Source organism: Haliotis asinina, chromosome 10, assembly GCF_037392515.1.
Source record: "Haliotis asinina isolate JCU_RB_2024 chromosome 10, JCU_Hal_asi_v2, whole genome shotgun sequence".
NCBI classification, from domain to species: domain Eukaryota; kingdom Metazoa; phylum Mollusca; class Gastropoda; order Lepetellida; family Haliotidae; genus Haliotis; species Haliotis asinina.
The window spans coordinates 54,189,449-54,211,872 of NC_090289.1; the positions used below are offsets into that span (position 1 = coordinate 54,189,449).

General features: G+C 40.9%; 2 protein-coding genes across 2 annotated transcripts in view; one reads left to right on the top strand and one right to left on the bottom strand.

Annotated features, from left to right (window-relative positions):
• The window catches only part of LOC137298514 (zygotic DNA replication licensing factor mcm6-like), a 385,641-nt gene that overhangs the window by 328,350 nt on the left and 34,867 nt on the right, over positions 1 to 22,424 (bottom strand). The window lies entirely within an intron of this gene.
• On the top strand, positions 9,261 to 21,806 carry LOC137298775 (uncharacterized). Its single transcript, XM_067831051.1, has 12 exons — positions 9,261 to 9,555; positions 14,250 to 14,374; positions 14,743 to 14,872; positions 15,270 to 15,371; positions 15,668 to 15,792; positions 16,135 to 16,306; positions 16,402 to 16,476; positions 17,587 to 17,661; positions 18,332 to 18,370; positions 18,828 to 18,924; positions 21,340 to 21,358; positions 21,669 to 21,806. The coding sequence occupies exons 1-12, from the start codon at positions 9,402 to 9,404 to the stop codon at positions 21,804 to 21,806; spliced, it is 1,251 nt and encodes a 416-aa protein (XP_067687152.1). The 5' UTR covers positions 9,261 to 9,401.

The following is a 22,424-nucleotide window of genomic DNA, read 5'->3' on the forward strand; positions in this document are numbered from 1 at the left end:
CTTTGATTCTGTAACTACCCACATTATGACATTGAGACCATTTTGATTTATCGAGTAAAACACGATTGAATAGTTTTGAGTTTGAATCTTGCCACTTTAGCGCTCTATCTTTTTAAATGGGGCGTGCATACTAATATTTAGGTGTTTTTAGTATTCCATCTATTTGTTTAAATTAAATGATTTACCTGTTTTTGCTTTGTTTGGGTTTTTTTTTATTGCAAGTGGCCCAGCGAGTGAGTCTGCTTTGAAACCCGTACATTTATTCTGACGTTTGAGCGGGACGTAAACAAGAACATATTTTGAGCCCCTGCATCAATACGTATTAAAGTGTTTGAAACATTATTCTAGACCATTATTTGTACACAACTGATGAAATGTACCTGAAAGATCAAGGTTCATAAGAACACATTTCTCCTACCCCATTTAAGAATGTCCATTTCTGATTGGTTCACGTGGCCTTGCGAGGGAGAATAGATCATTAAGTTTTACCCCGGCACGTGGGAAAAGCCTGCATCCAGTCAGTGAACTGTAAAGCGGTAGTTCGAATCGACTATAGTTAGTACCATGTTAATATAATACATGGTTGCAGCTTGTTTTGATGCTCTATTTACATAAAGTGATATTTAAACATTCGTTATGGTAAATACGATGTAGCAATGTGATGAAGAGTATGCGGGTTTTCTTCATCCCATTTTATCCACCGATGAGAATGGTGGTATGCTCTTTTGGTTCACACCCGGATTGTCGATTGTTTTATCAAATACACAACAGGACTGTCGAAAAGCAGTGGAGTGTGACAGTGCTCAACACTGTTCTAATGACACCCGGAGCGTCGACTGCCTTGGAGAACTAGTGCCCGAGAATGCCCGAGAATAGCAGAAGACTCGTCTCTACGCTAATTAACGAGCTAAAACATATACACAAAGACTTCGGTGAAAGAATGAGCTGTGGAACCAATTCCTGAATGATAGTCGTCGCACGAACAGTAGTCGAGAAAGTTGGCGTCATCGTGAATCGAGGGTCTGTGAGCAATGTAAACTGCATATTGTGACACAGTGGCCACAATAAAGAATAAAGAACTTGACAGAAGGCTTCAGCGTCTCAACGAGCAGCTCCAAAGACAAGAGATTTCCGTAATGAGCTGTGCTCATCAGACTGTCTGCCTCGCTCATAGTGACCACATTACTGTACTTTATAACGTATCTGGTATTCCTTCATGTCCGGAGCGTCGAATGCCATAGTGTTGACACCTGACTACCTCCTTACGTAATACACGAAACATCGAATTTACAAAAATTTCAGTTCAATTTTAGACAGCCCACGCAAGTCGTTTGTTTAAGGAGTAAGAGGATTAGGAGGCATGGTCGACTAGATTTCTTTGTTTAACTAATCCCACACGGCCTACACCAATAGAGGGAATGATTTCTGTTCAGTTATGACATTGCTGTTCTCCATATGTCTCTATTTTCTCCACACATCTCCATGTTGTTGTATTTTTGTGTGTTTTGTAATTCTGATTGGGACTGGTGAACAAGCTTTACAGTACCTCACCCATACAGCATATAATACAAAATATAAATGAAGTATGTGTCGTCATCCATATGAACCATCATATAATAACATATGCATACATATCATTACATCAAATACATCTATCATATAAGTAAACATGAAAAATAGAATTATGGTTTGTTGTGTCTGTCTAGCTCTTTGTAGAAACACTGAACATTTGTGAGAAGGTTTTTGACAAGTTAATTAGTTTCCTGTTAAAAAATTCAAAATCAAGCTTTCACAGTGAATAAGTTCTTTTCCGTTCACCGAAGTCATCATAGACCACAGTGAGAAAAGGTCGATCTTCAAGCAGTAAGGAAGACCATGATAGCGTATGGAGTACGTGTGTTTTGGCCATCTCCTCCGTTACCCCCTCCCCGAATCCACACCCCACCAGGGCGTGTAGGACTTGTCTCGGTGGATAAAAAGGGACTCCTATAACCCCATATACCCCTAATCACAATGCCGTTTTGTGTATCCGGTTTTGTGTATTCTGTAATATTGTATAGTACTGGTGAAGTGTTAATCAAAGCAATATTTTGCTTGCTAAACGAACCACATTCTTTGAGAATCAAAATATGTTTTAAGCACATTTCCAAAATTGAAATGCAGCATGCACACAATAACTAAAATATCGTGCCGGACAAGGTTTTCCAGAGCACTTGCACATAAATGTCAATGTCTTTCAAAGATTAATATGTGCAGGTCTTGCAAAAGGACAAAGCAGGTATGCTTGACAAAGTTCTTGCAAAGGAGGTTTATATACAACACCAAAACCAAACTGTCAGCTCGACGCCTTATAAAACAATCAATTCGAGATTTCCTTTGAATGTGAGATATTTGGCTGCGCGTCTTGCGCAATCAGTCTTTTTGATCCATATACACTCACGAACACCTGTTCATTTCAAAGCTGGTGTCCCCTAATGACCTAATGTGATCCATGGATGAATTTTGTATATGACAAGTAAAATACACTTGAAAGCGGCAGCTGTTATACTCCAATAAACAAGACCAGCGGACGAGACATGACTTTTTCGGAGCAAATTGTCGTAGGCGCTTTGCGGAAATTACGTAAGTGAACGCGGAAGAAACAGAAAGCGTCATCGTTCCGCTCAATTTCCATTGTCTTTGCGAGTTATGCTGAGATATTCAACAAACTGAGATAAAAGTCAAAATGATGAAAAAGTGGAAATCAGTGTGTGGATTAGAATTTGAAAATCACTCATGAAGTCTCTGACAAAGTAATCTCTGTTCAGGTCATGATCATTTGGAAAAACATACGAAAGTTCTATGGATATACAACTTCTTATAAGGTAAGCAGCATTCCGGCGTAGCTGTTAAACTCGTTATCAAGAAAGGGATATCTTACAGGTAGTCCTGTAAGTTAAACCTTTGTTTTGGGTCGAGGTCAAAATCGTTTGGTGTAGTGACAACGCTGTTGTTTTATGGGATTAGACACGGATTTTCTATAAAAAAAGTAAAATGTGTGTCCTCAGGAAACGAAATAAGACACGTGTACCAGAATGTAAGTGAATCGATGTTAGCGAGTTCAATCAGTGACTTCAGTTAATAAAATGGGTTTTCAGTTCACTCCTTCCATTAGTAATGAGTTATTTAGTTTCCTGGTAAAATTGCTTGCAAGGTGAATGTTACAAATGACAGTTTTCAGGATCATTTTAACAACTTCAGTTTTGGCAATCAGTTATTGCTTCAGTAAAGCTGCTATGCTTCACGTTTCCTCCTACTTATTTTACGGGAAGATACCTTTGTGTAAACAGCTATATGTTCATTTTGAGAACTGGTAAAAAGGGAGAATATATAGAATTCTGAAAGACTGCAGATCAACAGTTCCAGTTGTCTCAACAACATAATTTCTAAAATACTTAGAAACCACAATCACGAAAGCCAAAGTAAATCTGTTCGAGTGTAGCAAAAATAGTGAAAATTTATTTAAAAAATAGAAAAGTAAACGCAAAGTCAATCTTGATTACATTACGTATTCCTCATAGCCCGATATAATGATTACACATTAATAGTATCAGGAAGCCTATATAGAGTATCCCTGATAGTATGGATACGTTAATCTATAGTTTAAACTAATCTCCTCAAGTAATCGGGACTGGATTGGCAAGCATAAACATACATATCAATGTCGCTCCATACCAATAATACATAACAAACATGATAACAACACTTCATGTTCCGCTCGTCAGAATAAATTTACAGTTATCAAAGCAGACTAACAGGCCCACTAGCAGTAAAAAAACAAAACAAAACAAAAACAAATAAATTAATAAATCCAAATGAATAGATGGAATACTAAAAACCACCAAAATATGCACGCCCCCCCTTTAAAAAGGTAGAGTGCAAAAGTGGCAAACCGTTAAAATATGCCAAGATTGAAACTCAAAACTATACAATCGTATTTTACTCGATAAATCAGAATGGTCTCAATGTCATAATGAGGGTAGTTACAGAATCGAAGCAAACTATTGTACATATATGTATCATGAAATAATAATTTATCAACTGAATAACACATAAAAAATACTCTTATGATATGTATAACATCACGTTTGAGTAAACAAATGCATGCGTTGAGCTTGTTAGATGTTTTAAAGATTAATGGAATAGGTAGAAAAGGACACCCCCACTTGGGAACTTGGGAGCACGGTTCAGTGGTTACAGCTATAGGGCCTTCTGTGCTCTCTGCTCATTATATTAAGGGTGGTGATGTAGATGAAGGTTACGCAGGAAAAGTAGGTGATGTGGGTATACTACGTCAACAGGCAGCTGTGCAGTCAACCAGATAGTTTGTTGTTTTAACCTGTCTGACAATTGTTACGCCTGACCGGGGAGACAATAACAAGCTGATGTTAACACATGTGATCTAACGATAGTTTTGCGTTCTTTAGCATGTTTTGGAAGGGATGGCCGTGATGTATCATTTATTCTTTCATTCATTCACATATGTACTTCTTTCTTTTATTATTTGTTTCATTCATTCACATATACTTCTTGCTCTTCATTCATTCATTCATTCATTCATTCATTGTAAGATTTCGACTGATACAGTACACTGGCTGAAGTACTGTTAAACGCAGCCTAAGTTGCGATGGAGACGAATCAGGTTACTGTGTGCATTGGAGCATGAGGAGGCGCATACTAATTAGTACAAATGGTAAAGAAAACAAGCGAGTGACCTACCCCTGTTGTAGATAATTTCTGGTCTGACAAATAGGAGAATACCCCATAAAACCTCGGACGAAGAAAAGCCGGGACGGGCAAATGGGAATTACTAAAAATGGAGACCACACTATTAAAACGAAACATGCTAAACTGGGTAGGTACACTTAAAGGTCACATGCAACCAAAAAATCAAACATAATTAAAACACATTTATCACTTATTCATGACATATAATATACATTGGTGCTTTTAAAAATACAAATAAACAAAAGTATAAGCGTACAATCGCGATTCAAAAGTGCAATATTTTGTACTTGGACTTACTTCCCCCGAAACGAAACCCTCGGGAGACCGAACTCAGTCATAGCGGGTGGCTATTCATTCAAATGTAACGACGGCTTCCGATTGGCTGTTTCATTTGCTGATGTGCTGAGGGTTCATTGTGTGTACAGAAAGATAATCTATTTGATGGGCATTTTAGAAGTATAACCAGTCACAAGAAAGTAAGATTCTTTATGGATAACAACTTCGTTTTGTGTACTTGATGCGTCGTTTCAGTATGGATTCATATACTGTTGTCAAACAAAATCATATACACCAAATGAAGTCGTTATCCATGAAGAATGTATATAGAGAAGTTGGGTTTGGAATATACAAGTTCTCTAAATTTGCGCTCGATCCAATCAAAAATCATGTCAGTAGAGATGGTACACTACTGTGTGGCTGGAATCTGTCAATCGTCCAAGTACAAAGCAGGACTTGAAACTGACAAGAGTTTGCACCAGTTTCCGTCAAATCCACTCATCCGAAAAAAATGAATGTAGTTTGTTTGCAACCCACAGACATAAAGACATGCCTAATTACATAATGTGGTAGACACGGGACTCGGGTGCACGAGTCATAAATCAACTTATTTTCTTTATGTCGTATAGTCTGATAGGTGTCAAGTTCAAATTGCACGTGGTCAATGATTGAAGCTGTGTATTGCATGTTGTCTTTAGCAGACAGGCAGACAGACATATAGGTGTGAATAAACCAGACACTGAACTTTCTCTGTGACAGAGACTGCTTACCACAATCAGCAAGATTTTTTACGTAACGAGTAGATTATTTACTTGTTTGTGTACACAACCAAGATTAGACTCCTGCTCACGACCTCAGACGCTGGGCATGCATACTGTTTCAATCTCCGCGAACCTATTCACTGCGCATGCGTTATGGACGCAGCGCAGCACAGCTATTGAAACCAGTTTTTCCCCCAGCGCTGGGTTGAATTTAGTGAAATGTTTGAACTCCGATTTCGCGGGCTTTTTTTTCATCGCGTTTTTTTCAACTTTTAAATTGGCATTTTTTATGATTTGTTTCGGTAAGTGCATACCGAAAGGTACCAGAATCTGCAAAGTTGTGTTTTACGTTGCACGTGACCTTTAAAACTACTAGGTAGGTACATTTGGCGAATGTCAGCGGAATTGACAAGACATATTTCAATACAGTTTAAAGATCTCACAGCACCGTTTATTAATGTGTCCCAGCATAGTCACTGGAGTTTGGTCACTCTTGATTAGGGCTTTCACAAATAACTTCATAGATATAGGTTGAATTTTGTTATATTTATAGAATACCTAAATTCAAAAGAATCTCAAGGCTTAGTATTCTAAGTGTATTGTATATGTTGCTGGAAGTAAAGCTCTGTGTTCGGGACCCGTGAAGATCTGGAGTAGAAGAGGGCTTCAACAACCCATGCTTGCCATAAAAGGCGACTATGCTTGTCGTAAGAGGTGACTAACGGGATCGGGTGGTCAGACTCGCTGACTTTTGCCGACACATGTCATCAGTTCCCAATTGTGCAGGTCGATGCTCATGCTGTTGATCACTGGATTGTCTGATCCAAACTCGATTATCTACAAACCGCCGCCATATTGCTGGGATATTACTGAGTGCGACATAAAACTAAACTCACGAAATTAAACTGAATTTTCATTAGAATTTCATCTATTTTTTAACCTTATGTTTGCAAAATATAGAAAACGAGCAAGCGAAAATATTTTCGTCCACGAGAGAGATTAGTCGAATTTAGACCGGAAGGATTTCATTTTTTTTGGCGTGATACTTATAAACACACTTTCATTCATAAATTTACAACCCCCAAGACAATAAAAAAAAAACTATGAAAATTTAAGTGGAAATCCAGATTCTTGTACTTGTTACAAATTAGCAGAATTAAGTCAAAATGAGTTGAATTTTGTGCTATGATACTTACAAATATATCCTCATTCATTTACAAAATCCAAAACACAGGAAAAGATGTATTTTGAGTAAAAGTGATTATTCTGGCATATTTTTAAAAATCTTCCTGAATTCGCAAAATTAAGTCAAAATCAGTTGAATTTTGTGTCATGATACTCACAATGACACTTTCATACATTTACATCCTCCAAAACATTAGGAAAGATGTATTTGGAGTGAAAAGGAAATATTCTCGCTCATGGGCCCCATGTTTTTCGCCCATGGGCGAGATGTTTTTGAAAATCGGTCTCAATTAGCAGAATTAAGTCATAATGAGTTGACTTTTGTGCCATGATACTCATATATATATCCTCATTCATTTACACCTCCAAACCACAGGAAAAGATGTATTTTGAGTGAAGGCAAATATTCTCGCCCATGGGCCAAAATGTCTTTCTGCCATGGGCGAGAGTTTTCAAAATTGCTCTCATTTAGAGGAATTAAGTCAAAATGATATTCATGATACTCATAAATGTACTTTCATTCATTTACATCCTCCAAATATTGGAAAAGATGTGTTTGGGGTAAAAGGAAATATTCTCGCCCATGGGCCAAAATGTTTTTCGCCCATGGGTGAGATTTTGTTAAATAGCTCTAAATTAACGGAATTAATTCAAAATGAGTTGAATTTTGTGACATGATACTTATGAACATACTTTCATCCATTCACAACCTCCAAAACATGGGAAAAGGTGTATTTTGAGTAAAAGTAAATATTCTCACCCATGGGCCAAATGGTTGTCGCCCATGGGCGAGGCGTTTTGAAAAATCACTTTAAATTAGCCGAATTAAGTCAAAATAAGCTTAATTTCGTGTCACGACACTAATAGATACACGTTCATTCATTGAAAAGCTGCAAAGCCTGGAAAAAAAACATGTAGTTTCAATAAAATTAATTATTCTCGTCCATGGGCCAATATGTTTTTCACCCATGGGCGAGATTTTTCAAAATCGCTGTCAGTTAGCAGAGTCAAGTCACAACAAGCTGAAATTTGTGTCATGATACTTATTAACATTTTTTCATTCATTTACAACCTCCAAAACATTTATTCTGGATGAAATGAAACACTTTCGCCCATGGGCCTGCCCATTGGCCACTGTTCGCCCATGGGCGTGCCCATGGGCGAGCGAGTTTAAATTTTTAGTTTTCGAAAAAAATATTTTTCATTTTTTCATCCTTAGCACATATACATAACAACTGTCTGTTTAATTTTGCGAAATCCCTTGTGAGAGAGTGGCCACAGTGCTGAGAGTTTCTGGACTTTTGTGAGTCCAGAATTAAATTGTGACGTGTTATATGTATTTACTTGTAGGTAATTATTTTAAATCTTAAACACCGTGGTTACATTTAATTTCTCTGGAAATGTTTTAATCTGACGTTCCTGCTGACATAAAATGTTATTTCAATTGCCTATTTACCAAGCAAAAGAATCCCATTTGCGATTCTTAACCGGTATTTAGAAATATACATTTGGATATAAAACTTGAACAGCCGGTAATAGTGTAATAGGTACTTTGGAATTATTTTTTCAACAATCAATTTTCGGTTACGTCAGTAATGTGTACTAATTTAGTACTGTTGCAAGTTAACAGGGTGGAGTTATTGTAATCCTTCTATTAGCCGTCACACAGCCAATATTATACGATCTGTACGGGCGTTGTGCAACGGCGTACGGCCTTTTCTTGGTATGTTTTCTACGTCATCCCGATCAGGGAAACGTTTGAGAAATGTTCTCATTCTTGACTTGTATATTCCAAGTATGTCAGCAATATGTCTTTTGAGATTAACTATCTGAATTAAGATTGACAACGACATCTAAAATTTTTAAGGTTCGGAGTTAGCTCTTTACGTTTTGTAGCCATGGCGAGCAGACAACAGGAATATGTTATTTCTTTCTCAGTTACGAAGGGAATACACATTTTCCCCCTTACATGCTAAAATATGTGTGAAAAATGTAGTCTGGTGTCGTTGTTTCACTCACCTGCAAGTTATAGACGGAAATGTATATATGAGCATGTACTGTATAATAAAGCAGAAAATACAATTTCAGCTCTGACAACAACAAAAATACGTTGTTATCTAGTGGCATGACTTCGTATTGTTTGAATGTCTGGAGGTTTAACCAGTGTGTACACACTCCAAATTGGCGTCAGATAAACGCAGACATATTTATAATGTCTAAAGTACGTAATTAATCATTCTAAACACGATCGTCAATTTTCAGTAAACGCACAGAAACGGTGTTGTCAGATGGCAAACATATTTCATCAGCGATACTACTGTATTCTAAACAGCTTCTATTTATGTTCTCATGCGAGTGAAGATGTGACGTGAAGATACAAAATGACGTCATAAACCATATGACGTCACAGGTATGTTTGGAGTGATGGCGGACAAAAGAATCATGAAGCATATCGTAACAGTGTACACGGTGGGTGTTTTGGTTTGTCGGTGGACGAGTGCTGCGATTCACTACAGAGAGAACCCCGAATACTTGCTGGAGCTGTGTGACACAAAACAATCAAACGGTAAGCTCCCTCCTTAATCCTTCACAGCCTTTCGGCACTGCAGATATGCTACTGGCTCGCGAACAGTTATCGCCAATCTTCATGGCAAGAAACATAAAATTCAAAGCTAAAGTTATGAACCCTAAAGAAAATTAACATAGTCGGATGGTGTCCCACGACCATAGCAAGTTCAAGTCATTAATTGTTTCAATCCCCATCAATCTCCTGTAAAAGAAACACTCAAACAGTCACGCAGTCAATTATGCGAAGTTACTTCATGTCTATGATTATAAATATATACATATGGAAATTAATTAAGCAACACCAAATTCAAAGACACATAAAAACTTAACAAAGTTTAACGAAGTAATTTTGATGATTGATTATTCAATTTTGATGTATTGACATACAGCATGAGCTTTTCATGGGTTGATAAGACGCGCGTGAAGCTTGCACAGCGCACGTGCATTGCTTTAACCTCAACTTTCGAAAAATGCACTTTTTCCCTGGGGTGTTTACAAGCGCAGGTTGTCGATTGCATTCGGTTTTTCATTCATTTCAATGTCATGGCACGTAGGAAATTATCAGAGGCCACTCGTTGGCAAATAATCGGCATGAGGAATGCTGGTATGTCTCTAAGACAAATCGGGACTCAAATCGGACGACATCATTCCATAATTTCAAAACTTTTGAAAAAATACCGGGCCACTAATGAAGTTAAAGACCTGCCTAGACCAGGAAGACCCAGGAAGACCACAGTCCGGGAGGACAGAGCTTTACTGAGACTTGTACGGCGCAGGTCCTTCGACTCGAGCTCTCGGTTGAGACAGGAGTGGCTTCCAGGGAGACCCATCTCGAACAGGACTGTTCGGAATCGTCTGAAAGCTGCAGGATACCGGGCAAGGAGGCCAATCAAGCGACCCAGACTGTCTCCAGCCCATAAGGCAGCCCGACTGGCCTGGTGTAATGACCGTTTGCACTGGAACATTGCCTCTTGGAGGAAGGTCCATTTCTCAGATGAGAGCCGGTTCTTGCTGCACATGGTGGACGGTCGTACTCGGGTCTGGAGGCAGAGGAACACAGCAATGGCTCCACGGAACATCCAGGAGACTGTGGCCTTTGGGGGAGGTTCCGTTATGGTATGGGGGTGCATTTCCATGAACTGCAAGTTGGATATCATTACCATCCGTGGCAACCTTAACGGTGTTCGTTACCAACAGGAGGTTCTTGACAGGGCTGTGGTACCTCATTTTGAGAACCATCCTCTGGCAACGAGACCCATATTTATGGACGACAATGCTAGACCTCACAGGGCGCATGCTGTAAATGATTTTTTGCGGCAAAATGCAATTGACAGAATTCCATGGCCTGCCATGAGCCCTGACCTCAACCCCATTGAACATTTGTGGGACTTTATTGGCCGTCGTGTGAGGCAGAGAGACCCACCAGTCCATAATCTCAACGAATTGACGGCTGCCCTGCATGAGGAGTGGAACAGGATCCCCCAGAATCAGATCCGGAGACTCATCCAAGGAATGAGGAGGCGTCTGGAATCGGTGGTGCGTGCGCAGGGAGGACACACTAGATATTGATGAAAGTCGGTGTGCAGACTCTCAGATGACTGTTCTTTCTTTCCATGTGACATTTGTGTTAATACACCTGACAACAACGTCTGTGGATGAATAGTAAATTGTGTCCATTTTTTCATGAATTTAAGACAGTTTTAAGAATTTGGATTTCGTTGCAATAAAGCAAAGTCTTGATACTTTTTCCCTTTAAGTTGTTTGTCAGAGATCGTCTGTTGAATAAAAAAGTGTCAAACTATATCAACCCGGCATATTTTGATTGTCAGAACACTTCAAAGTTGCTCCAATAGAAAAAAATGGGGTGTTGCTTGATTAATTTCCAGGTGTATATATTATTTCACGAATGCCATGGGAAATTCAGAATGGCACTAGCTGTTACAGTTATTAGTATATAGCATTTATTCTGTTCTATTTATTGCCATGATTCACTTCCGCCGCATTATATGTATTAACATGATCGGCGTCAGTGAACGGGCTGGCTAATCAAGCATCATAATTAATTCTGTTTGACTGATTTAACGAACGGCGGAGAAATGTTGTAAAATATGACGATAACCATTCTCAACCCAGAACTGTATATCGACTGTATGTACCACTGTATGTTGACTGTATGTACATGGCATTTCCCCAGGTGTGTATCATGGTATGAACCACTCTGTGAACTACAATATGAGCCACTGTCATCTTGTCTCACACATGAACTTGATGTCGATTTCTAGCGAAGGCTACGACTTGCCTCGCATTCAAATAAATAAATTTTGACAAAACGTTCGTATGAAGTCCCTGTGTATATAAAGAAGGGGAATTACACTGCAGCTATTTTACTAAGACAATGCCTGCTGGAAAAAAAAAAGCAAGATGCAAGATTTGAAGCGTTCAATTCACACCAGCAGGCTGAAGTGTACGACCCCATACCCATGCTTCAAACAGTTCAAAATTAACATTGAGGTGTTTGGTAAGATAAATACGCTGTTCACTGGTCCCTCAGGGCCCATGGGTTGATGTAAATAAACAAACATCGAGGGTACATCAACCCATGGGCCCCGAGGGACCAGTGAACAACTAACAATGTACCACTGTATGCTCGCCCACGGTATGTACCACTGTATGCTCGCCCACGGTATGTACCACTGTATGCTCGCCCACGGTATGCTCGCCCACGGTATGTACCACTGTATGCTCGCCCACGGTATGTACCACTGTATGCTCGCCCACGGTATGTACCACTGTATGTATCACGGTATCGCCACGGTATGTACCACTGTATGTATCACGGTATCGCCACGGTATGTACCACTGTATGTATCACGGTATCGCCACGGTATGTACCACTGTATGTATCACGGTATCGCCACGGTATGTACCACTGTATGTATCACGGTATCGCCACGGTATGTACCACTGTATGTATCACGGTATCGCCACGGTATGTACCACTGTATGTATCACGGTATCGCCACGGTATGTACCACTGTATGTATCACGGTATCGCCACGGTATGTACCACTGCATATAAAAAATATGCCAGTGCATGTCCACGGTAAGTACCACTGCATGTACCACTGTATCTGCACGGTATGTACCACTACATGTACCACTGTATGTCCACGGTATGTACCACTGTATATCCTCGGTATGTACCACTGCATGTGCCAGTCTATGTCCATGTTATGTACCAATGTATGTACACTGGAGGTACCACTGGAAGTACACCATGTGTACTGTATGTATCACTGTATGTACCACTGTATACGGTATGCACAACGTTATTGCCCTTCAGGTAAATTTGCCGAATTCTGATTGGTCAATAGCCAAAGCAAACAGAACCATGTACGCGGATTTGGCAGGGTGTACGAACCGTAAGGTACGGATGATCTTGACATTAGATGGAATGTGGCTGTCATACTGCCGATCGCTTCGAAATTTTAGAGTCGGCGGCAGTTATGAGTATAAACAGTAATAAAACTGTTGCCATAATTTCTTATTTGTTTGTGTCAGTATCCAAAAATAAAATGTTCTGTCTTTCACTTCTCGTTTACAAAACCTCAAATTCAATTATTTTTATTATAAACTAGCCATCCCGAGTTATCTCCCTTAATGACAGTTCAGGAAATTTCATGGCGAGGCGTGTTGCGTCTAATTCTGCCGAAGGTTGAATGTTGTTGTTTACAAATAAGCTAAATTATAAGTCGACCTTCCACAGCTGATACACATGGAGGACACCTGTACTTTCTTCCCACAAAGGTACCTGTAACCTTATTTAAATACACGGAGTCATAAAAACTGTCTCAAAAATGTATATTACAGGTACAGTGTCTTAAAGATCACATACACTCTAGGGGGTGCAAATGCATAAATCACTCACTGACATCGTTATAAATGTAACCCTGCCATTAAAACTGCTCATTTCTATCTTCAATTATCTTAAATCGACCTTTATGACAACAGTGCACAATTCTCAGCCGCCACACGGTGTTTTGAAAGGGTGTACGGGACTGTAAGACCCTGAGCCTCAGGAAATACGGAATTTTCAAGGGTTTTAGAGTCCCGTACACCTTTTCAAAACACCGTGTAACTAATAATGTACCTTTGCATGTCCATTGCATGTACCACCGTACTTGCCTCTGTATGTACCACTGTATGTGCCAGGGTTATGTACCACTGTATGCCAACGGTGTGTGACACTGTATGTACCTCTGTATGTACCACGGTATGTACCATTGTATGTACCACTCTTATCTACACTTTATGTACCTCTGTATGGACACTGTATTTACCACGGTATGTATCATTGTATGTGCCACGGTATGTACCACTGTATGTACCTCTGTAGCTACCACTATATCTGCCCCTTTGTGTACACTGCATGTACCAGTGTATATACACTGCATGTACCAGTGTATGTACCACTGTATATGCCACTGTACGTACAATGCATGTACCACTGTATGTGCCATTGTATGTACCATTGTACGCACCTCTATATATACCTTTGTATGTACAATGCATGTACCTCTGCATGTACCTCTATATGTACCTCTGTACGTACCACAGCATGTACCACAGCATGTACCACTGTATGAACCACTGTATGAACCACTGTATTGACGATGCGCTGTGTGTTTTCAGATGTTAAAGATGAAGGGTGTCGAGAGGCCAGGAACGCAACTTTGGTGAAAAGACACACATACATGTCGTCAATATGGTGTGCCAAACAGTGTTGGAAAGACAAATTCAAGTATTCTCTCGTAAAAGTAAGTTCAGTTGAATATAATCATTAATAAATGACATTGATATGCGATGGTACAACCTTGCGGTCTGTAAAGGACTTTTTTGAATGATGGAGTGGTCAGTGAATGTGGGCGTGAATGATTGTTTTAACAGTGGCTGGTTTGGCGGTTAAACCAAACACACAAGCATACGAACAGTTGCACGCACACACATAATGCAAACACATTCTCACAATCACACGCACACACAAACACACTCAGCTCTCCAGATCAGTAACTGGCAATGCTACTGGGTACAGTAAACGTGTACAGGTGCGCTCTGTATTAGTTAACAAAACACCTTCATTCTTTGCCATCAACAGTGATGTTTGGCCTGGTGTTACCTGTTTCAGAGAGGGGACCACTGTCTCTGTTCTCAAGTCCTGGGGAGCCAGGTAGACAGCAGAAAGTGCAACATCCCCTGTTCGTCAGCAAAGGCCCAGAACTGCGGCGGCTATCACGTGGTGTATGTTCTCTGTACAGGTAGGCTCTAGGGTTATCACGTGGTGTATGTTCTCTGTACAGGTAGGTTGTAGGGTTATCACGTGGTGTATGTTCTCTGTACAGGTAGGTTCTAGGGTTATCACGTGGTGTATGTTCTCTGTACAGGTAGGTTCTAGGGTTATCACGTGGTGTATGTTCTCTATACAGGTAGGCTCTAGGGTTCTCATGTGTATGTTCTCTGTACACGTGGGCTTTAGGTTATCACGTGGTGTATGTTCTCTGTACAGGTGGTATATATATTGCAGGGCTATCCCGTGGTGTACGTTCTCTGTACAGCTGGGTTGTAGCGTTACAAGTGGATAGATAATATGCATCTAAATGCATTACTGGATAGCATCACATGATGGTTTTCAGCACATTGCTATGCTTGTTTCAGGATTTGTACCATTTAACTGGCAACGTCTTCGGAAGATGTACAGCGACGCTATGAAATTCAAGCAGAAACGGGTACACCAGAGGACGAAGATCATGGCCAAATGTTAGTTTTTTTGTACACATCAGCATCAGTGAAGATCTCAGTTTACGTGAATATTACGTTTGTCTGTTTGTGAGTTTTTGTTGTGGGGATTTCTTTGTGTTTGCTTTCTTTGTTTTGTGTTGGGCTCGGTTTTGTTGTTGTTGTCGTCGTTGTTGTTGTTGTGTTTTGTTTTGTTTTTGTTTTGGGTTTTGTTTTGTTTTGGTTTTTTTGTTTTGGATTTTCAAAACAATGGATTTCCATTCGCCTTGTGTAAAAAGATTCCTCGCGTTAGTTATTTATTAAGCTCTTCTCCCCAGATGACAACGGTAAATGCATCAAGTGGACACCGAAGAATGCCTTGACATTCGACTCACAAATAATGACCGTCGAGATGTGCGTCGTCCACTGCTTTCACTACAAATATGTCTACGCCATACTCACGGTGAGACACAAACTCCTTACTCTGCAGATACTTCTACACAATGCACACGGTTATAGCTATCCACCCTTCTTTAACTTTAGATTCATCTACTTAAACCCCTTACACTGCAGGTAATTTCTACATCAAACTAACGGAGAACAACAAAATTCTTAACTCCTTACATAGGATGTCCCTATATACTGATTTTGGCAATACACGAAGTCATCGCACTGCAAATATTTCTACGCCATGTTCTGAGGGTGTGACACTAACTCACTCCAATTACAAACATTTTCTTTACCCATTCTGTCTCTCAGTATCTCGCTTATCTACTTTAACCCAGTTTGTCCTGTGTCTCCTCAGCTCAGCACGTACTGCAAGTGTACAGCTGACTCACCGGAAGTCCAGTCGTCAGGGAGAACTATGGAGCAAATTCTGGAGCGAGGCGAGAAGACGTCTTGTACCCAGCCCTGTGGCGGCAACCGGAAGCAGATTTGTGGCGGCGCTATGGGCGTCAGCAGTGTCCACCTCACAGGTAGACGTCTGCGTTTGTTTCTCGTTTCACATTTCTAGAAGCCGTGATATTTTGCTTGCTTTACAGAGGATCACATGACTCTGTGTTTCTTGCAGGTCACTACAACTCAAAGGACCACGTCAGCAGCAAGAACATCAAGAATCTGCCAGCTCTTAAAAGCCACTGGAAGAGTAGGAAGCCTTGTTGTATACATGACTTTTGTGACGAAGTAGGACATTTACCACCCAAACGTATTACATGAAATAACCAGTTTCATAATAATCGCACCCAGCCCGAGTCCGTTCTTATTGTTTTAATCTGACCCAACAATTCTACCAAGCCTCCAGTATACCCGAGCCGGCGTGCTCCAACACACCCGCCCTTGGGCAGCTCAGAGACTTATCAACCCATCCTTGCCGTCACACTCAACTCCATACTTGCCGTCACACCCAAGCCATCCTTGCCGTCATACCCAACCCATCCTTGCCGTCATTTCCAACCCATCCTTGCCGTCATACCCAACCCATCCTTGCCATCATACCCACCCATCCTTGCTATCATACCCAACCCATCCTTGCCGTCATTCCCAACCTATCCTTGCCATCATACCCCACCTATCCTTGCCACCGTACCCAACCCATCCTTGCTATCATACCCAACCCATCCTTGCCGTAATACCCAACCTATCCTTGCCATCATACCCAACCTATCCTTACCATCATTCCATGCCCATCCTTGCCGGTGTACCCAAACCCTACCTACGTTGGCTACCCAAATACCACAACTCACCTCAGTTAGCATAGCCAACCCAGCCTCGTCGTAGCTGACAAACCCAAGCTCACCATAGAGTGGACACCAGAAACGCACTTCACTCATTGTATCCAAGTGGGGAATCGATTTCGTGTGTTCGATGTGATGCTTTGACCACTAAGCTACTCCACCGCCCAAGCTCACCATAGACATACTCCAAATGTTCCTAGCTGGCAACTCATCCCAACAATCATACTCCAACTCACCTTAGCTCGGATTATCCAACGCGCCAAGACGTCATACACCAACCTCCGCACAGTGTGCAGGTGTATTGTGGGTTGGTTCTGTATGGTTAGTGAGTGCCTATGCGGTAACAAGCTCCGCACAGTGTGTTGGTGTAATGTGGGTTGGTTCTGTATGATTACTGATTACCTTTGCCATAACAAGTCCTTAACAGTGTGTGGGTGTATTGTGGGTTAGCTCTTTCATACCCAACCCATTTGCACGACACGCACCCTGCAATGTTTTAAAGTCTGTCCATTCATCCGCAGAGTACTTCCTGGAGAATAAAGACGTGTTGCTGGGGGCTGCCAAGGGTTCTGGGATCGTTTTGAGAGCGGCGGCAAGTAGGTGATGACATGTAAGCGTTGATCGATATCACACACACTCTTCTCGGATCACACGCCTAAATCACTCACGCACATATCAACTCACACACTCTGACCATAGTCTCTCAGATCACACGCTCTGATCGGCGTTGCACACGGACAATTCACACCCTCTGATCAGCGTCACACACAGACAAACATCTCACCCCCTCTGATCGGCATTACACACAGACACACAACTCACTCCCTCTGATCGGCATTACACACAGACACACAACTCACTCCCTCTGATCGGCATTACACACAGACACACAACTCACTCCCTCTGATCGGCATTACACACAGACACACAACTCACTCCCTCTGATCGGCTTAACACACAGACACACAACTCACTCCCTTTGAATCGGCGTTACGCACAGACACACACTCTTTGACACACAGGCGTTGATCGGCGCGATTCATGACTCCACCACGTGGATGTTTTTCGTTATACCAGTCATTGGATTGTCTGGTTTATTATGAGCTTGTTGCTGTGGTAAAGGGTCATGAAGGTCTTGCTTTTAAGTAGTAACGATGACTTTGATGTAATCAATATTCTTAAGTTAAAGATGTCGTTCAATTGATCAGAATTGATATCAACATTCTTCCATGACGCATAACACCTGCGCACATTCCATTTCTCCAGGTACAACCCCCGGCACTGACGTGGACATAATGGACAAAGGTGAGACTATCGCTGACAGAGACAAACCGAAATTACCCCTACGAACCCATATTGCAGTGAACAGAATGTAATGTCCCACTGAATGTGTGTTTTTGTGCATGATATTTTATTATACCTACATTATAGTGACAACTAGAAACATATTTTACTCTATGACAGTCCAACTGTATCGTGCTTTGAACCAATCGGATCCTATTGAAAACATTGGCATGGGTTTTCGAAGCTCTCTTAGCCCTACGATAGTCGGAAGTTCCATACATTAACATTACTTTACGACTATCTTAGCGCTAAGTGAGCTTCGAAAATCTAGGCCATGGTCTTTTGCTTACACCTTCGTTAACACCCACTATTTGCTGTGATTACGTTGTGAACCGCTGACACAAATCACTAGTGTTGAACTCGGATTACACCCGGCTGTGACAGTCAGCAGAGGATAAACTGACTATAGCTGTTTCAGGGTCCGGCCAAGGAAACGTCACCGCCAAAATCGTAGCCGTCGTCGCATGTGTGGGACTCATTGGGATCGTCGTCGCTGTTATCGTCTTCATCAAAGGGTAATACCAGAACATTGGCTCACTTGTTTGATACAAAGCATGTTTTCCCTGCGATAGAACGTGTAGTGAGTTTAGTTTTACGTCGCACTCAGCAATATTCCAGCTATATGGCGGGACAGAACGTGCACATACGTAGGGGATGAGGTAAACCGTGTATTATAACGGAGTTTTAATCATACGAGGGGCGATCAAAAAGTAGTCGACCTCGCCGAGAAAGTGATATACATGTAAATGCAGCTGTTTTATGTTTTATTCTTTTACTTATTATTTGTCAACTTATTATTTGTTCCAGCCTCACCATCCCACTTTGTTTGACTTTTCATCTTGGTACCACAAAATGTACAATAGATACATTACAAACTTTAGTGTTACGGTTAAGAATTTGCCTTGACAAACGATGTAAGAAATCCCCCGTGAACCAGCAAAACAGAACAAAGACAAATAAAAACAGTCAAACATTGTATTATTAGATCTAAACAAGAGAGCAAGTTCTATAAGGTAACAATTCAATGTCACAATACTGATTTCAAATACAATACAAGTGAGACAAAATCTAATGCAATGGTCACAAAATATAATAAAGCAAACTCACCAAAGTCTTAGTGCGAGAGATAAACAGTGATGCAGAATGTAACGGTCTGACAGCGGTTAACGTAGATCAAACGTTGGCAGCGACTGATGATGATACTCCAGTGAATATATGTTCGGGCACATACGACCATCGCCAACACTGTAGAAATCTCTTGCAGTCTCCCGGAAGTAACAAATAGAAAACCAAGGTCAGATAATTTCCGGACAGCCTGCTACCAAAATCGTAAAAATGCTAACCATCTATTATACGAAATGTGACCCATCATAATTATCATTCAAAACACAAGACGCTGTGACCCAATAATAATTATTACTTAATTATTAATTAAGTAACCAAATATGCAAAAGGTACATACTTGTTACATTAGGAAAACAAAATATGCAAGTGTCAGCTCTCAATATATTGTAAACAGTGCCAGCTGGAATATCTGGACACCAAGGTTATGAAAGACTTAAAAAAAACAGCCCCGCCTATATCTGAATCAAGCAATCCAAATCTTTGAATGTTGATCACGGAGGGGAGTCATTCAATACTATATTGAACATACAGTACATAATGTTATCTGAGTGCATACCATTATCCAACATGAACCAAATGACACATCGTTTTGCATTTTCTGCAATTTGTTATACCCCCAATGTGTTGTGGTGACCAATATCTCGTTAACAACATTACCCACATATGTGAAACTTTGGACGTCGAGAATATAATGAGGCCGACTAGTTTTTGATCGCCCCTCGTATGGTTAGAATTCGCTTTCGTATTTCAGAAATATTCCATGTAAAGCCATCGGTTTCATGCATTAGTCAGTGTAGATCGTCAAAACGGCCGCGATCACGTGACTATGCTTCTTTGACTTTGCCACCCGAATCCTCTCTCAGCGGTGTTCCAGATAAATGAAAGCGGTGTGTATACAATAGATTCTTGGCCGGACAATCAAATGACTGACACGATGAGTATCAGTTCACACAACAAGATGACATGCGGCTCAGTGCCTAGTTCGACCTCTGTACTTCTCCTTTGAACAAAGGAAGGTGTAAGTCAGGAACTCTTTCACTTGATCTTTTCTTGCTAGAGACACAATTAGTGACGCCATGACTTTCGTGAAGGAAAGTCCACAATGGCCACCGTTATTCCCCACATGCAAAAGTGCAGATCTATCCCAGCAGGGGATATAGATTTCTCTAAAACAGCTCTGTAAAGTCACGTGTCAGTAAGTGGTGTGATGCAACAGGCCGAGATTCTAGCGGGTACCCCGTTCAATAATCTATACATGTTAAAGGCGTCACATCTGGAGAAGCCTTTCTCGGGCCTGTAGTCATCACGCGATGTGTAGTCACGTGACGCCACTCTTTGTTGACTCTGTTGTTACTTACTGACCTTCAGAATATTGAGTTTATTGCATCCCCTGAATTACAAAGCCCCAAGAATGACCTGCATCATTCAAGTTTTATGTCGACATAATTATAAACATACTCTCATCCATTCACAACCTCCAAATCACGAAAAAAATACATTCGTTTTTCGAAACTGATGTCCATACTATTGCACATGGGCCGGCCGATGGGCGAGGTAGTTTAAAATTTGAGCTTTCGAAAATCATAATTTTCATTCTTTTTATCCTTAGGATATGTCCATCATAAATGCTTGGTGAATTTTCTCAAACCCTTTATCAAAACCTGGCCATAGTGCGGGGAGTGTGTGGACTTATTATGATGGTGACGTGTTAAACTCTAAATACATGAATACATGTTTGTATGTAGGCTTTTCCACGTTTCCACTCGGTCTTGCTGTATTTTCATGGTTCATGTTTCATGTTTCAGGCGCAAGAAGGAAACTCCCGTAAGTATTATTATCGGGATGGTGTACAAACCATACTTGTCAGTATACAAGACAATAAGATCTTGGAAAATATATCCTTTTCCTGGCCACTAGACAGTGAGATATAGGTCTAGACTGACAGGCCACTAGACTGGGAGATGTAGGTGTAGACTGCTAGGCCACTAGACTGGGAGATATATAGGTGTAGATTGTCAGACCACCACACACAACGCATTTTCTGTTCATTTACGTCCGCAGAACTCCGCCGCCGCCTGAACATATGCATCAAAATCAGATCATGATGACGAGTGAATAAACAATCTGTTGACAGGGACAACAGTCGCATGACGGCAAGACGAAATCAACAAAGGATAAAACGGCAAGGAGGTCAGGCAAAAGGAGGAGGCGCGGTCGGGATAAGTCAAAGGACGGTTCCAAAGTGAAGAAAAAGAGAAAAAATAAAGGATGAATAAATCCTGTCAATTTGTTCAACTTGGAGTTTTTCATTAATGTTTTCGTTTTTGATTAGGCGTTTCCAAAAGTCCATGTACCGAAGGGATTAAGGAGTGGTGGCCCTAACATGCCGCTATTAGCTGCGGGGAATTGCAGACCTTGAAACTCTTTGATCATGACTCGGAAACCCTTGTTGCCAGGTTTCTCGGGGCAATACAAGGGCTGGTGGCTTTCACCAATAGTTAAATGTTTAACTGACATGCAATAGAATGACTGGAGTAAGAAACAGAAATTCAATGAACTGTACTCTTTAAAAGAGGAAAATGATGTGTGAAAAACTCACCAACTCAGGCTGCTTCAGCAAGTAACTGTCCGGTCACACCTTTTACACTTTTACTGAATTGCAACAACAACAACAAAATAGTTACGAAAACCTGTCGCCGAAAGTGTATGGGTGTATTGATTGCCGCTGCCTTTATTTGTAGTCCAGGGGCCCGTTTCACGAAACTCTCGTAAGCCTAAGATCTCGTAACTTTTCTCGTAGCATCCATAGCTCCTATGTTACAGTATAGGAGGTACTATGGCTACGAGAAAACTTACGAGATCTTAGGCTACGAGCGTTTTGTGAAACGGG